The sequence below is a fragment of the Dicentrarchus labrax genome, unplaced genomic scaffold (assembly GCF_905237075.1).
Source record: "Dicentrarchus labrax unplaced genomic scaffold, dlabrax2021, whole genome shotgun sequence".
Taxonomy (NCBI): Eukaryota; Metazoa; Chordata; class Actinopteri; family Moronidae; genus Dicentrarchus; species Dicentrarchus labrax.
The window spans coordinates 3,054,949-3,073,294 of record NW_026136721.1 but is presented as its reverse complement, the minus strand read 5'-3'; the positions used below and the strand labels follow the sequence as shown (position 1 = coordinate 3,073,294).

General features: G+C 40.9%; 1 protein-coding gene across 1 annotated transcript in view; it reads left to right on the top strand.

Annotated features, from left to right (window-relative positions):
* lcor (ligand dependent nuclear receptor corepressor) overlaps positions 1 to 16,602 on the top strand; it is a 92,083-nt gene extending 75,481 nt beyond the window's left edge. Inside the window, exon 7 of the mRNA XM_051385057.1 lies at positions 1,165 to 16,602. Within this exon, the coding sequence (XP_051241017.1) occupies positions 1,165 to 2,299 (1,135 nt within the window). The 3' untranslated portion in view covers positions 2,300 to 16,602. The remainder of the gene's footprint in view (positions 1 to 1,164) is intronic.
* Positions 16,603 to 18,346: the final 1,744 nt, after the last annotated feature.

Sequence of the window (18,346 nt, the reverse complement as noted above, 5' to 3'; positions counted from 1 at the left end):
ACAGGTTTTGGCATGTAACTGTTAAAAGCAAAGCAATGTTTACGCTCTTAAAGGTTGTGTGATTTTACGTGTTCAGATGTTAACAGAACAGTCAAGAAGGAATGCTGCCTTCTTGGTTTGTTTTATTCTTGGATTGTTAAATTTAAAGGGCATGAAAAGGTAAAATTATCCATTATTTCACAATAGAAATGCTAAGACTCGTCAGAAAAAAAAGCATAATTGTATGTAGTGCAAAGTGATTTTACTCCCTATTCTTACCCAGATAAATATTTTGCATAATAATGGTCTAAATTTTATACTGAAAGCTATGGATGTGTATTTTGTGTGACGTTAGTTAGAAGTAGTTGCGCCTGTGGGTCACTGGGTCCCCTGAACACTTCATCCAGGTTGTCTTTAATCAAAGTCATTCCCATTATTAGCTTCAGTAGATGGATAGGTCCGAGATAATTGCATAGGTGATGGAATATGTATCTGAATATTTGGCTAAATCCTTTCCAAAACCTCTCAAAAATTAAAACATAATGACTCTCACATCAGTGTGCTACCTCACTTTGAATGCAGTTATAGTCCTTGCAAAATATTGTTGATGTTTAATAATGAACTGCTAAAAAAAAACAACTTGTTTGCAATTGTTTTGTCAAATTGTAAGTCTACTAATGTTCTGCTTGCATAAAAAAGAAAGACTGATGTACCAGGATTTATTAAGCAGGGCTGTGTGGGCATTTATAGCTTTATTATACGGTAAATTGTCAAGTCACGCAAGTCACAAAATATATTGTATTTTCCCATTTACCCTGAGTGGTGCAAATTGTTTCCACTGAGGAACAAAAATTAGAAAGCTGTTGACAGGGAGGTCTGTGGTTTATCTTAAAATGCTGATTCTGGCAAAAGATGGTGCTGTTGAGTTTTCAAATGTTATTTATTGGTGGTTTTGTTATGTTGTTTGTGAGTTTATGAACTGACACTTTGAATAATGATTTGGCAACCTTTCCCGCCATGTACAGGATGGTAAAAAGTTTAATGATTAGAACTTTAATTTGGAGCAACACATTACAGATCTTTTTAAATTAGAAAATGCAATATGCATCAAACCCCAGTCTCAAGAATCAGTTCTGGCTTATAACGACATCCCTGACTAAATTGGCCTCTTTTGTCTCCATCCAGACGTTCCCTCAAAGTGGAACAGACCCTGCCAGAGGTGGATGAGGAGGATGGCCTGCTGCAGAGAAGCTTGCAGGATGGCCTGAGGGAGAACTACGTCAATTCCAACTCTTTTAAGCCCCCACTGGCCCGCTCACTGCGAATCAAGGAAGAACTCCTCAGCCAGAAGCACCGCCTCCTGAGCCAGCCTGCTGCTCTTTCACTGGCTAATTTAGAGTCAGCTGGCTTGCTCAATCACGGGCAGTGCCACTCCTTGCTTGGCCAGAAAAGCTCTCCCTCTTTCTGGGGAAGCAAGGCCCATATCGACAGCCTGCTGAAGCTAAAGCAGGCCAGTGGAGCTCTGAGCGGGGCCCTCAGCGACCTCAAAGACCTGCCTACATTCCTGGAGAATCACCACCACGGAGCCTTCTCTTTCAAAAGTTCCCTCCACCATCACAATCAGGTCTCCAAGGCCCAGCACCACCACAATGAGGGCAAGAGAGACCAGGGCCACTCACCTCCAGTCGACCTAAAGATTCCTCAAGTTCGAGGCATGGATCTCTCCTGGGACTCCCATGCCTCTGAGCTGTACGGCTTTGGTGGCATGGGGGTTGGGAGTGGTGGGCATGGGGAGAACAGCCTGAGCCGGAAGCTGAGAGCCATCCTGCCCAAACAGAACCGCAGGGGAGGGAGCCTTGGAAGCCTGCTGGATGGGGCATCTGACTACTGGAGCTCTGACATAGACCACTCAAGTTCCGGGCCAGCATACTCCACCTCCGACGTGGAAGGGGACCCAAACTCCAAGCAGCCGAGGAAGAAGAGGGGCCGTTATCGCCAGTACAATAGCGAGATCCTGGAAGAGGCCATTGCAGTAGTGATGAATGGGAAGATGAGCGTGTCCAAGGCTCAGAACATGTACGGGATCCCACACAGCACCTTAGAGTACAAGGTCAAGGAGCGCATGGGAACCCTGAAGAATCCCCCAAAGAAGAAGCTCAAGCTGATGATGAAAATGGAAGCTGGAGGCCAGGATTTTCCTGCTGAGTCGGAGAACATGCCCACCACAACCCCAAGAGATGACGGCCAGCCGCTGGCAGCTGCTGAGCTCAAGGACAATGTAAAAGAAGAGATCGATGACAATTTCAAACCAATCGACTAAACAACTTACACATGTAAACCTCAGTCAAATGACTAAAGTAATTTGAAAACGGATGGGGCTTTATTTGTGCCAATTTACTTTGCAGTATCTGGGTGAGCACAAACGCAGGGATAATATGAGGAGGATTCGTAAAACAAACTGGAGATAAACGACTAATCGGATGGTTTTTAACAAGCATCGCTTGAGCGGTGCTGTGTAAGCATTTGTTTAGCTTTTATGTCCAGGGGCTTAACAAATGCAGCTAAAGACATTAGTTAAATGACAATTAATGAAATTTCCATAAGCATGCTGATAATCCTCAGCCCAAAATACCCAATCCCCCTCTTTTCTGAACTTGATACACTGAACCGTTGCTGCTTATAAATGCAGTTTGGATTTTGGACCATTCCAATTTGGGGGGGAAATGAGGGGAAGGTTGAAAATTAACTCCTTAAAAACTGATAAATTAGTCCCTTTACTGCTCCCCTCTCTCATGGAGTATGAGCTGAAAATTGGTAAGTGAACTGTCTGCTACGTTTGAAGAAAACTGTAAGGTTTAATCATACCATTGATATTCCTCACCAGGGTTCTGAATCAAAACCCATTCTCTTATTGCCAGGTAGCCATGACGCTTTAACTGCAAACCTTTTCTTTCCTCCTTAAGATATTCTGCTAATCGTTGTGCGGACGAAAGCAACATTAACCCGTCCTTTTTGAATGAGAAAAGACACACAAAAGTCATTCAGGGATGCATGTTTGTGAGTTTCGTGGACACTACTGACTTCTATAATTGACATCTTTTCCTCTATCTTTTCATTTGATTTGTTTTGCTTTCTTTTGCACTACACTTTGGGTCTGGCGCTTACAGACCAGGTTACCTCGGCATTGTTGCCCTTGCATCATGCACTTATTATGGTCTGTCTCTGAAGCCCAGTCGCAACCTCGCAACGGGTCGGAGGTGCACATCGCCTGTGTACGCTGATCCACAATCAGATCCCAGGAAGTTCTAAAACTCTCTTTTTAGCCAAGGGACAAGTTGAAGGGTAATCTGATTGTGGATTAGCTGTTTTTAAGGCGGAATGCTACCTCATGGACCTCTATCAGTGTCTCACTGCTGATCCTGGAATGCTGGAGCTGCCTTCAGGTTGCCCTCCAAATGGTAACCGAAGTGAGCTCATCCCCTCATGGAGATCTTTATTGGATGAAGGCCTTTTAGGATCAGAATGTGAAACCCTGCTGCTATCCAGTTGATTATCTAGCTCCTATTAAGCTAGCCTTAGCTAACAACAACACATTGCTGATGTTTTGTTTTTTTTCCTTTTCTAATCAATCTAAGCAGAAATGAATTAACTGATGAGTTTTAAAAGAAATTCTTCTCCCTCAAACTTTAAAGACAGTTTTAAAGGCAGTTTACTACAACAATGTGCATTTATAGAGGGTTGTTCATTTTGGGATGGTGGGTGGGCAATATGCAGTGGGGAGGGGTAGTTAATAGAGGCGAGGGAAAGGCAGATTTAATATATTATAAATTATTATGACTGATGATGTAAAAGCCAATCCATGATTCTGAATGATTTCTTTTCTCCTCATTTTTAACTCAGGGTAACTGAGACAGATGTTGTGGGTTTCAAATATGGTCATTTCCTGTTGGACCTATAGTAGACAGACAGGAGGACACCTCTCACTAATGCTTTGTCTGCGGAAAGGGGGCCATATGAGTAAAAATGGCAGCGCCATAGCAGATATACCTGCTAATGAATCATGATAAATGACAGAAAACACTGACGTTGGCTTTGGGGGTTGAACTCACGGCGCTAAACTTCTAAAATCGCACTTTTCAAAAATAAGAGAAAAACAAGAGATAAAGGAAGCTGTTTAAGGTTATGCATGTAGTGTAGCTCTTCTCTGGGGGATATGGAACAGGGAGCGATGACGAGGGCAAAGAGATGGAAGAAAAAAGCTTTAGTGTGTGAAGACTTTCAGAAAGCTGCAGCTCGGACCCAAACTACTCTTTTTTTCCTTCTCGATTACCTCCACCATAAAAAAAAAGAAAAAAGAAAAAAAAATGGTCGACAGCTTGAACAAGTGGAGTTTTGTGTAGTGTCGTCTCGTCGCTTTCCCTCCCCTCGCCGCTGAAGCACCAGGGATAGAAAAACTATCATCACGTTTTAACAGGCGGGGAAAGAATATCCCTCAGGGGACGCAGGTGGAAAGAGAAAAAAAACACTCTTTTGGTATTTTCCATCAGGAAAAGATTGAAGGAGATGACAAAAGCTTTTTGTTTGTCATGTTTTGTTGTTTTTTTGCTCTGTGGTAAATGTTGTTCTTCGCTCCCAACACTGCCTGGTGCTCACCCAGTCTGTGAGATTTTTAACACGAGAATTGTACCTCTCTGTTCAGATGAAATGATGACGATTCACTCCTTTTGAAATGTATTGTACATTTTATTTATTTGATTTGTTTTTTTCTTTGATTACGCTCTTAAAAATGGCATGCACCACTTTTTTGGGGGGCTGATTTTGGGGGTTGGGCCAACCGAATATTTTATGATGAGAGGATTTCAACACAATTAATCCTGAGCCAGAGAAGCTCAAACTCTCACTATATTATGACTGAATCAGAATCTAATTAGAATTAGAATCACTTACTACCTGTTGCATACAATCTTAATTTTCCCCTCTGTGGTTATTGGCTACCATTTGTAGCTCCCCTGGCTTGACTGGCAGGTTTGCATGGCCAGTGGGAAAAGCTCTAGAAAGACTCCTGGAACAACAGTATTTCCAGGGGTCGTCATGCATTAAATGCGTCCAACACTTTGACAATGCTGAGCATTTGAAGTGTCTAAAAGGTTGCTGTGTGCGTTGAGTTGGACCCAGCGAAGGACAATGCACTGATCTAATAGTTAAAACAGGATCGAAGCTCCAATGTCGCTAGTAAAGCACTTCTTATAAACACGCCTGTGATGATAGCTGCTCACTTATCCAGCTGTGAATACAGTTTGACAAAACACAACTTACAGTGTGTCCCCTCCCTCTAAAATAACAGAACAGAACAAAGTCATGGCACACTGTTGGCGCCTGTTAGCCTGTTTCATGTAATGCATGTAAAGCATGGATTTGTGCTAAAAAGGAAAGAAAATATATGTGTAAAAATTATGTAATTGGCACTTAACGCACAGGTTTGCATGGATAAACTCCAACAGCACTTACACTGAATTCCCCTGAGAGGGGCGATTCCTCAAGGGCCAAACTATCTCTAAATCCTTTACAAACACTTTCTGTCCTTCAAGAAATTCTTGAACTTTAATGTACATTTGGCTTTTGCTATCAATTTGCCATTACTTTTTAAAAACATGAGTAATTTAAAATGCTTAAAAAGTGCCCATCATCCTATCTACTGAGGTGCATGCCATTTAAGGTATATTTATTTCATTTCATTTGATTTTTCTTGGGTTTTCTGATTGTTTGTTGTCATGTGGTTAACGGCTCCGCCTGTCCGAAAAAGTCCTCCTTCTTGCAACTGAGTCTCTCTGCTGTTTTTAAAGAAACCTCATACTATATTATATACTTAAGAGAACAGTATATATCTATTTATATACATATATATTAACAAATACTCACATAATGAATGTAGTGAACTGAATATCTCAAACTTACAAAATCAGAACAGTGATCTGCAAAAAAAGATGGCACTGTCAGTTCATTTTTAACAGACTGTTGTTTTTATTCTTTTGCTTTTAGTTTCACTTTACGCTGCTTGCATTGGAAACGCAGTCGTTTTCTGACGCGGGCGTGCGACAGTAGCCTTCAGTACTGTAAATGTCTCAGGATCGAGCCAATGGGATGGGCAGCAATATTTGTCAGTCGGAAAATGGCGCAGACATAACTACCTGTACTAGATGTAATTTATAGACTTATATAAACAGTATATAAAATATATGTCTACTTGGTCAGCAAAGACCAAGTGTTATACCTCAATCTCAGAATAATGACTCCTTTCCGTGCCTCGTACTTTTATGTATACCTTACCTGGGAGCCTGGCGAAGGGATAGCCGATACTCTGGGAAATATAGTATCCTCCGCTGTTTCTTTTCTTTTATCTGTTCGTTATTCTTTTCTTTGTTTCGCCTCTCTCTTGCAAAGGGAGGAGGGAGACGCTTCAAGTGTCTGACTGACCAATATTTGCCACCCTACCTCTTTTCAGGTATTTTTTTGCAACAACAAACCTTTTAGACGTACGTAATGAGCAACAGATTGAGAAAAAGAAAGACCCACAGGGATTATACAGCTATTCCTGTTCTTAGCACTGGATGGGGTTGGTATGGGGGGGCTTCAAACCTCTCATTTCTCCTTCTAAAAGTCAAAACATTTTGGGATTCAGTCGTCTGGTTTCACCCTGGAGGCGATAAGTCAGGTCGGTCCCACCCTGGTCTGAGAAAGAACAAGGTGTTTTTGTTCATTGAGGGTTTTTTTTTTTCTTTCTTTCTTTCTTTCTTTCTTTCTTTCTTTCTTTCTTTCTTTTTTGGTTTATTGTGTGTTTTTAGGTGTAACATAACTCCAGGTTGAAACTTGACAGGGGGATTTAGTTTTAATTTCTCATACCCAGAGAAATCAGAGACCCAGAGGGGAGATTGGGGGACAGGTGGACAAGTTAACCTTCCTTTATCTGCTGTCTTGTAAAAGAAAAATATCCTATCCAAAATCTTTTACACTGCATTCCAAAAACAAACCCCTCACACAGGAAAATGTACCTTTTATATGATGAAAATGAAAAAAACCTATATACTTATATATGTATTAATTTACTGTTTTTGCATCTTCAGGTAAGCCAATCTATTTCTCTTTTGCTTTTCAGGTTGGTTTTCATTTTATTTTATTTTTATGTTTTTTCTTCTGAGTGAAAGACTGTCAAAAACGTGATAAAAGAAAAAAATGTCGAACAGCAACTACTGTAACCTCACTTAGTAGACGCCACATGACGTGCCATGTTGTTTCAGGATGGTGTGTGATGGTGTGGGCTACCAGGAAAGAAACTCCCATAATGTATATGATTGCCATGCTCCTCTCTGCAGAGAGGTTTCTGCTATTTCTTTTTGTGTCACGCTGCATATCTGGTTGTCATTTATACCTCAGGTCCGACCACTTCAAAGCAGCTGATTGTACATTAGAAACACACACACACAACGAAGAATCAGGATTTTTAGTACGGTTCGTTTCCAGATTTTTAGATGTAACCGACGGAAGCAGTTTTTGAATAATTGTCGTTTCTTGTTGTCGTCGTTCGTACTGTTGCTATTCTGATGACATCTTCCTTTCCTTTTGTTTTGTTTTCTTATAAAAAAGAAAAGACAAATTCTTTAAAAGCAAGAAGCCAGGTTTCTGTGAATACAATGCTGTATTCTCTCTAGCACATGCAGCCGTGGAAGAGCAGAACGCACACACACATATAGAGACATGACGCACCTACAGCAACATACACTCTCCCTCCTCATCAGGTAGCCACACTTTGTGTGGGCGGGTTATATGTATAATTATGAAGCTGGGAGTCGTTTTCTCTTTTAGAAGCAGGTGGGTGTGTTTTGTCCACAGCCTGCAGGACATCAGCCCTGCTGGCTGATTTTGATCTGGCACACTGGGACAATGCAGGCACTGCCTCTGTGAAAATCCCTTTGTTTTTTTTTGTGCTTTCAACAAAGACTGCTTTTCGTCCTTTTTTTAATCAACCTACCAATCGTTTTGTTAAAGGAAAAATCCTTCCTCAAGTTATATTTTATGTTGTTCATTCCTGCAGTTATGTTTGTTATAATTTAAGTTTCTCCTTTTTACATCCTTTCCTTCAACCTGCCGTCTGTTTCTGCTGCCGTCAGTGATTGCCCGCGGTTTTACAGTTTACTGTGAAGGCAGCCATGTCCTTTTGACATTACAATTAGATTCATATTTAGGAGGTCTGTTTAAAAGGGACATTTTCTATATTTTCTAGTTTGAAGAATGAAATCTCACATTCCAACCTGTGACCAAACAAAAAAAAAACTGCTCCCCTGTTATGTCTTGTGGCTGCATTGCATGCTGGAATTAGAAATTAAATTCTCCACCTGAAGACACAATCGACACTACAAGCTAAAGAAATAGATGCAGGAATGCAAAGAACATCGCCAGCAGCTATATGTTTTGGGTCAGGTTTCCAGTCCAGAGACTTGGATTAAAGTTGTTTTTCAGTGTTTAGTCCAGGGCTAGGCTTAAATCCCCATCAGAGGAACTGTGTGTGTTTCTCGATGGATTTTTCTCTTAACTACATATCCAAGAAGACTGTCTATATCTATCCTACTCTGGGGTGCATTTAAAAAAAATAATAAGCAGCACATGGACTGACAGTTACAATTCTCCTCGTGTGTTGTAAGCTTCAACATGCTGTCATTTTTTTTCTGTTAAAATGTGCAACTCCTCTGTCGTGGAGTGCGATGCCAAGTGTTGTAAATGTCAAAGCATTTGTGAAGATGTGACAAGCAGTCGCTCAGTATCAGGCTGGCTTTGAAAGCAGAGCTGAGTACAGATCTTAAAGGCCAGACACGCCTCTCGAATGGTGCTGATCTGCAGCAATCAACACAACAGACACCTTCACTTCCTTCCGTTATATTTTATTAAACAATAATTTTTGGCATGGGCTCGTTAGTTTTGATTCTGGACTCAGTCAAAAAGATTTGCTTCCAAAACGTAAATTCTTCACTTTAAGTGTTGATTTTGAGCCATAATTCTAACTCGGATAAAGTGAGAGAATGCATAGTGTTACTTATTAATCAAAACTGTCTGAAAACTAGATTAGGATATTGAAATTCTACACCTTTGTGTGCTTTGAAAATAAGAAAATCAACACATTTACAGGGAGATTTTGAATATTTTTATGAGGTTTTCAAACCGCAGCCTGGTTTCACTACGTTGACGTCACTCAAAGCTGTTGATTTCCAAATTTCCATCCAGGTTCAATAATCTACTTGACCACACTTCACTTCATACTCACATTTAATCTGATGGGGCCGCCAGGAATAAGTTATTATATTTGTTGTTCTTCAATCAGTGGAATCAGGAGTGCCTTTTGAAGACTCGAATCACAATCTCAAATCTAATCGTTAAGGGTTGGTTTCTTAATCACATTTAATCTAACCACCCGAGTTAATCACAGAGCAGTTGCTTCAAGAATGACATTCTTCTGTCGAAGCAAAATGTCACGTGATATTCAGGTCAAATTTGTTGGCTTAAATTCCCAGCCCCCCGTCCCTGTGATTATGTTGTACTGTGAAAGCCTCGCAGGCAGACATTTTCTCACACTGGCTGTTCTCGCCTCCGACGAGCCCGTGGTGCTGGCGTGCGTCTCACCCCTCCGCCTCGTCAGAAAGCCTCCTTACAGATGGCAGAAAGACAGACTGTCAGATAGACATGGCTATCTGAGGAGGTGGATGGGAGTGCAAAGATAAAATCTAAGTGAGTACAGAAGAATAAAGGCCGCTGAAGGTCGCCATCCCCACCCCCACGCCACAGTTAAACAACAGGCTTTTAATGGAACGATGCTGAAATTCACTTCACAAACAAACGTTACTTTGGTACATTGCGACTAAAAGATGCCACAGTTGATTTGAAACTCCACTTAGAGAAGGAAGGGTGTTATTAGAGACAAAATATCAGACGTGATGTGCAGGTTCAAAAAGAAAATTTTGAAAATAAAAGCCAGGGCTGTGTGAAGGAAATCTGGTCAAAATGCTCTGTGATAGATTTAATAAGGTGCCCTTGTGTGTTGCCATGACAATCTTGCAGCATTGTTTCCATGTGGAGGTGTGTCTGGCCCTGTAGAGCCACCTACATGGACCAGCTGGTGTCTGTTTGTCTGAACTCAAATACAGCTCTGCTAGTAGTGGTTTATCTCCTGCATTCGCACATGAGCGTGGAGGTTTTGGGTTAGAGAATTTTGGAGATGTGATGCTATCTTGTTGCAAAAAATAGTAGCCGTAATGTGTAGATACTGCTTTTTAATTAATTCATCCGGCATTGTCCTGTGCATTTTCAAAGGAAATGCTATTGACAGAAGACACGATTATAGAAGATCTTTGTCCAACACTGGCAAACAAATATTTACCACAGAATGTCGGTTATTCTTTTTTCATGTCCTCTCCCTTCAGTTTACAAGACTCTGTCTTGCTCTCATTTGTATCCATGTGAGAGCATCTCCGAGCATGTATTTGTCCTTCTCTTTGCTTGTCTCTGAGATGCTCTCTGTTGTTTCTGCTACCTCAGTCTGTCAGGACTTGCCTGTGGGGATCTTTTCAGGTGGCGACTTATTCAGGAGTCAGTCAGTTGCACAAAGTCGATTTGAAAATGAAAGTATAGTCAGTTGTTTCAAGTTAAGTACCATTTCGAGCATTTCACAGCATTTCTAGGCCTTATAAACTTTTGAGGTCAGGTCAGCTGGTTCGGAAGGGTTTTGATTAAAGTTAAATGCAGCAAAGACTTAGCTGGATGATTTGTCAGGTCTCCCGCTGGCGGTCCTCGAAGACATAGTATCCTCTGATTGTTTGCTGACCATTGCGTTCTCCTTTTCTTGTTTTTCCTCAAAGAAAGGTGTCAGATCTTGATTGTCCTGTCACTCAAAAGTGTGAAGTTTCTGGAGATACACCGTGATGCTGCTGCACTGCCGTAGGTGGCCGGGTAGGGCCACGCATCCGCTTCCACACCCCTGTAAACGTTTGATTTTATTGTCACTTTCTTTGATGAAAAGTCATAAACTCCTACCTTCCCCTTCCCTTCACCTTTGCCCCCTAACTATTTGTCATCCTCTCAGCATTCTTGGCCACTGAAGCGTGAGCGCCGTGGGGCTGACAGACCCTTGTTTGTCCCAGGAGAGATAGGGTGTTGCTGGCAGCCCCAGGTCCTTCACCTCTCACCAGGCCTTTTGATAAACCTCATTGCTGCCTCTTGGGATTATATACATGGTCCAGAGGCATCTGATCATGGTCTTCCTCCTACCTTTCTTTTTTGTTCTCTTATCTTTTCACAGAGGCTTTGCCATGCTGTCCTCTGAAGAGGAACTTGCAGATTTTTTAAGACAGGGTTAAGACTTGAGGTTCTTTCAGCAACTAGTGTGGTCATTATCCTCTGCAATATTGAGAACTGTTTTTAGGAAAAAACACACTAACATACTACATACACACAGTATGATTGGCAGGCGGTTAATATTTCAGCCTTGGTGAAAATTTCATGAATTCTCTCCACAAAAGAGACTCAATATTTTAAAGGTTTAGCCATTAATGTTGTATGATGTCTCTGATCTCTCGTTTTGATGTTTCGGGGTAACGGGCTCAGGCTTGATTTTTAGTTTCTGTGTTGAAAAATGTAAAAACTATTTCTAAAAAATCAGCTAATGAGCAGGGTTGTGCTTTGTTTAAATAGCCAGTGCATTGCTGTGATCCTCTTGTAGCTTATTTTTGCCGTCTTTGAAGTTATGACGTCTTCTGCATTTAAACTTTACCTTTTCCGTTACCTGTCAGTTGTGAAGTCTACACTACATGCAGATAACCACACCAGCCAGTGTATTTATAGTTGTGCTGAGGAGCAACACTGGCTTATGAGCACGATCGATAGTCAGGTCAGACAGGCCGGCATTCGGTGAGCAGATATCGAAGTTCAGTCCTCAGCCAGGAAGTTTGGCAGTACAAAAGATTAAATGTCATGCAGATGATTCCCACTGCCAAAACAGAAACTATTCAGAAACTCTTTTGTAGAACACCTCAAACTCATCTGGTTGAAGTTGACTCGTAAAAAGCCAGAACATCATCACTTAAAAGGGGTCTTTGAAAAGCCTTTTTTATTATTTGTGACTGATTCTGTACATTATTTTCAGCCAAATACTTTTTCAGTGCTTTATAAACAGCAAGGATTGTAAATATGAATAACTCTTAGCAGGGGAGGCTCATGCGGAGCTAACTTAGCGGTCCACCTCGGTGGTCCTCTGGAGATCTAACTTACAAGACTTGGACTGTTGCCTTCCCAAAGGTCAAAATTATGGAAAGCTGCTCATAAAAACAGAAAACCAAGTGCTTTCACTGAATCTGCGTTTGGGAAAGTAACGCTGAGTGTTTGTTCTTTCTTTCAGTCTTTGATAATGTTTTCCATCTTGGTGTTTCTTGGTGTGCAAAAATGTAAAGAAGAAAAAAAAACTTACAACACAGAATACCTCAGAAAAGAAATCCATGTAACCTTGACAACCTCCACATATCGTCACATCCTGTCCATCAACACTTTCATCTACTGTCCTTTGTCTTTGATTCCCCCTATTGCTTCTTTTGCCATGCAGTCTGTAGCTCCCAGTGGAGGTTCCATAGATTTTTATATACCGCTTTGGTTTCACATCCTCATATGTGTTCTGTTCTTTTGATTTGTGAATATTCTTGGTCTTTAAACCTTATCGCAGCCCACCTTGCGTCCTTCAGTTAAAGACAGAAAGAAGGTTTTAAAAAAACAATTTGATGCATCACAATTTTCAAAAGAGCTCCACAGAAGATACCATTAAAATCCCTGCAATTGATGGGCTTTCATAAAAGCAAAAAATCCTTCTGTCTTCTGATTTGAAAAGTGGGTTTGTTTAAAGACTGAAGGCCAATACATGGAACACTTGAACCCACAAAGTCCCCATGTTGTTCCTTTTGCATACCTCTTTATCTACTTATCTACTCTTTATCGTTGTTCAAAACTGAATGTAAAAAAACGCAAACACAACTAACCTCTAATTTAAGTATACATATTTAAGAATAAGAAATACTCTATATGTGCACATAGATATACCTATACAAGCCCCACACAGACACACAAACACAAATGCATATGTATATACAAATCTCTAATGTCATATACTTTTATCTTGAAAAGGAAAAGGATGAGCCTTTTCCATTAATGATTCAGGGAAACAATACAGAAGTCCAGTGCAGTATGTTAGATAAAATCACTCCCACGTTGTTGCTTTTGGTGTTCGTTTTCTTACTCTGTTCTTGCTTGTTATTTCCCCATGATGTAGCATAGGGCAAAGGGGGCAGGGCGAGTTTTTTGTTAACAGAAGAAGTAGTGGAACTAGGGTCTAGTGTAGTTGTAGTCTTTTTAAGCCTGATTATGTGAAAACGGGAGGGCGGGGGTGGGCATTTCCCGAAGTGGATACTGTAAAGACGGCATATTTATGAAGATGACTTGGACGTGAAAGTCACATTGGGGGTGCTGAAGGGTTGTGGGGGGGGGGGGATGTCTTCAGGACAGTTGTAAATAGAACTGCTTTACCCATCAACCCTCGCCTGTCTTTTTCACAGGTGAGGCGGAACTGTATATTGAAGGCACTGAGGAGGAACGGTTTGTGTGTTTTTATGTCTAAAAAAGTAAAGACTGTTTAATGAAGGAAGTGGAGGAGGGGTGATGATCCTGTTCAGGTTTTCTATGGGACCCAACATACAGTGAAGTCATTAGAAAACGTATCTCCCTCGAGCTTTGCCGGGAGTGACTGACGGTTTCGTGAACGCTGACCCTCTCAATATTTTTGCATGCTGGTGTACATACCCCTGTATCAGTCCTTTGGTTTAAAGAGGCTGGTTAATCCAAAAGCGCTTTTTTGGATGTTGTCCGCAGGACAGATTCTGATGTTTTGAATATAAAAATATTGCCCCTAAGAAAAAGTCCCTTTCCTGAGAAGAAGGAGCACCTAAGGTGTTTGTTTGTCACTGCAACAGCTTTCGTAGTGGTTTTTGGCTAAAGCTCTTTTGCAATCATTTTTTTCCTCGTGTAAAGTAACAAAAAAAGTGTGTATGAGTGTGAATCTGTGTGGCTGTGTCAGAAATAATGTGAAAAGCTTGCGCTTTTTGATTTTTCTCAGTTGTTCTTCAACCATATTTTGGCCTGAGAGCTGTTTTTGAAGGATCATTAATCTACCTGTGGTCTTAGGGTAACTCAATGGAACAGCATCCAAGATTGAAGAATTGCATCTCTGAACGTATCCTGTTGTCTGTAGGAAAAGATGCCTCTCTCTGGGCACCTTACAGACCCAAATTACATTACACAGACACCCTCAGGGACCCTTAACAACACTGCTCTCACTCTTATTCAGGTACTTAATCTACACCGAGGCCTAGCAGTGATCAACCTTAACTATGGTTTATTTTCAATAGCCTGTTTCTATGAAGACGAAAATTACAGCCAAAATCTTAAACGATCAGAAGCAGTTTTCTCGACGTCAGAGTTTTGTTATTTTGTATTCTACTCACGGGATAACTTCCCTTTTTTCTATCCTTTAGCTGTCTCTTCTTTATTTTTTTCATCTCTGGATTTTTTTAGTATTGTATGAATGTTAATCTTCTTCTCAGTTTAGGACTGCTGAGTCTTTGTTTGCACTCTGTTCTCTCTCTGACTTGCGTCCGGTGCCATGGCTTTTACTCTGTGCCGAGGACCGACGCAGCCATCTGGTATTGTGTGGCTACAAAGCACCAACGGAAAGATGACTTACACCAAGCTGACCTCTCAAAACAAACATTTCATACAAGTGCACAAAACAGTGGTTTGGCTTTTAAATAGCCTCCACAATCCTTAATACAGTATGTTGGTTTAAAAACCGGAGAACGCTGCAGTTACTGTACGCCATGTTCAGGTATCCGTCTGGTTTAAGTGCTAACTAAGTTCTTTCTCTCCGCCACCAATGGAGTTACACACAACAGAGGAATGTGACAGATCTGCCTTTAGTTCTTCTAACGCTTCAGGGAAAACTAAGCAAGCCTCTCTCACCGCAAGTGAAACCGGGAAGATGGTGGCGCTCAGCTAAGCTTGCAGAGCTGCGAAGGAACGAGGCGAGTCAAACTGGAGCAGAGAGATCTGTTTTGCAGTTCTCGGTGAAAAGGTTCTCATTTGTTCTTTGACTTTTGTTTGACAACCACTCTTCTTTGCTGTGATTGGTTGAAACCTCTGCTGTATGTCACTAAGTGTTTGTGTCGCTGCACATAGCTTGGCTTTGGAAGTCTCTTGTAGACCCTAGAGTCTGATTTTGATCTAGTCATGCAAAAGCAGTTATTTATTGGCCTGGTCTGGAGGGACAGGAGTGTATTTTGAATTTTGCCTAAATTTTGTACCTCTTACAACAATCAAATCAGTGACGTTTGACGAGAACTGTGTTAAAACTCTTATAAAATAAGTTGTATTTCATGTTGTAAGAACTCTTTTAAGATTACTTTCTACATTCCTGATGTTGATTTTGGTAGTAACCGGATTTTGTTGTGATAGAGACAGCTCTGATTGGGTTGGAAACAGCTTGTGGTATTTGGGTAGACGCAGGAAGTGTTGTCCAGGGGGTTGGACTCTAGTTTTGGTAGAACAACAAACCTCTTATTTCCTTCAGTCTCCATTTCTGTCCTGCTGAGGTTTCTAACGTTTCATAATCTCACCTTCGGTTCTTAACGGGTGGCTGAATGCCCCACTGCAGGGCCTGCTGGGCTTTTTCCTCTTTTCCGCTGAGATTTTGTTTTTGGGTTTGACGATATACCTCATTCCTTCAGTCCAGCGGGCCCTAGGGGGCGCTGTGCCGATGCTCAGGACGCCCAAGCCCCCTTTCACAATTTGGTCCCACCTGGACTGTACCTCTCATAAACACATAAACACACACACGTACACTTACACACTACACACAGGTTCTCCAAATACCCCAATGGACCTCATTTTTTCAATATCTACTGTTTACAGTTTGACAAGAAATTGTATAATTTAAAAAATATTTTTCTCATATTGTAGTTTTATTTATGTACAATATTTTTTGTTTTTGTTCTTATTTTGTACCTTGTGAGTTGGACTTTTATTCTTCTAGGCTTATATTATCGATGTCCATGTAAATGAGCACTTAACAAGGATCACAATAATTGGTTTTAGTTTGATTGACTGCACTATTATATTTTCTCTTTCTCTCTCCCTGTTTTGAATGCAAAATCTGATTTTCTGATTGGGCTGATGAATAATAAATTGTGTCATAATGTCCGTGATTTTTTGTTTGACAAAAATATGAAAGATGATGATTTGATTTCCTACAATCTTTTTTTTTTTTAACCTCATTTTGCATTGAACGTCAGGCGACGCTGATTAGATCTGTCTTTGTGCATGTGTAAAATATTTTACTGGTTATGTTATATTCAATTTGGTAAAAAAGAAAATTGCCATTTTTTGCCACACATTTCAGCTGTAATGTTGTGTAAGGTAGTATTCACTGGATGCTAGAACCTTCTTTTCAAAACCACTATTCTTCTAATAAATTTTGTTGTGAAAATAAAATGTTAGTCTCATTTGTGTTGATTTGCTTCCATATCTGTGACTACTAGTGATGTTATGTTGAGGATGTTAAAGTTACAGGTGTACAAGATACATATAGTCTTCAATTCCTTACTGAAGGCACATGGTTGACCTCTGACCCTGCCTTTCCCTGGGTTAACAGCCTGAGTAAGCAAAAGGTTCTCAAAGGTTAAGTACCGCCCCTCTGAGGGAACAATCAGGAGGTAAAGACAGACTCCTTCTCACTAACAGACTCCACTTGTTACCAGAATAGAAAATTTTCCTTAGCAAGTTAAAGTCCTGCACAATATTTACATCTGCCAGCCTTATCTTTCTACAGTGAGTTTGCCTTTGTTACAATGCAATAAAAGCCTTGTTAAGGGGGCGCAGGGTAGCAGTATTGGTTCAATATCCAACCTTTGCTGCATGTCATCCCTCCTCTCTCTCTCTCTCTCTCTCTCTCTCTCTCTCTCTCTCTCTCTCTCTCTCTCTCTCTCTCCCGTTTCCTGTCTATCTTCACCCCTCCTATCAAAATAAAAGCTAGCTGCGCTTTAGCACAGAGAAAGTGAGAGGTCTCACTCTGCCACTATTCCCCAGGACGGCAAACGTCACACAGTCATTCCCTCTTTCATTAATATTCCATGTGTTGATTGCAACACAAGAGAAAATCCAGTAATACTGTTCAGTTAATCCACCAAAGATTCAGTGAAAAATTAATTACTAATACCTTGGGATACTCCAGCCCAAAACTACAAGGCGGTGCCACGTTTACCCCCCCACCTCCAACATACAGTAGGCATTCATACTGTGGGAACCGGTTACTTCATGGGAGACAAATCAGCATTCTCAAGGGGAAATGTACTCAAAGGAATCAAACCTGACTACGTAGCAATGCCACAACAGAAAAACACCAGTTAACACAAGCTAATACAAGTTTAAGTCCTGGGTCCTGATGCATTGACCCATTCAGAATGTTACATTATTGATGAATTAACACAAACGTGGTATTTTAATATTGCAAGTGGCCCAGGTGGCGTTCACACACTGTGGGTTATTAATGCTCTAACATCCTTTATATTTTATTAAGTTAATGTTTTGCTCTGACCTTTTTGTTCTACAGCCCCCCCAACTTGGCCTACCTACTCGTGCTCTTATAGTTTCATGACAGGCCATACTCTGAAATCTATTACATATAGCTTGACAAACTGCTGCAAATGGCTGACAGTGACAGCATAATGGACATAATTAAAGTGACCAGACTGATGATGGTCTTTACATCTGACTGTGTTTCTGGATTTTTACAGGTAAAGTCCACCATGAGAAAACACAGAACGAGCAATGATCAACAGCTGAACTAGCAGTGGTGTTTGCCTCTCTATACCAGAGAGTGCTCTGACACATCTTATTTTTTATGTGCTACAAGATCCAGATATTGAAGGTCCTCTTTTTATGAACTTAAATTATTGATATAATATGAATAAAAGCTGAGAAAATGCGACTCCTGCAGGCGTTGCACCATCAGCCACAGAGAGGACAAATCTCTCTGTTGGTGTTGTGGGAGCTACAGGAACCTCCTGTGGTGGTGTTAGAGAATGGATTAGTTGTAGCTTCGCGAATGGGTGTATTTTGCCAACTTCAGCGTCAGCGAGTAATTCACACATTTTAATTTTCACTCTCAGGGCTGCATTAGACACTGGCTGTCGTAAACGAGAGCTGCATCACTAACAGGTAAAGGTGAACAAGAACA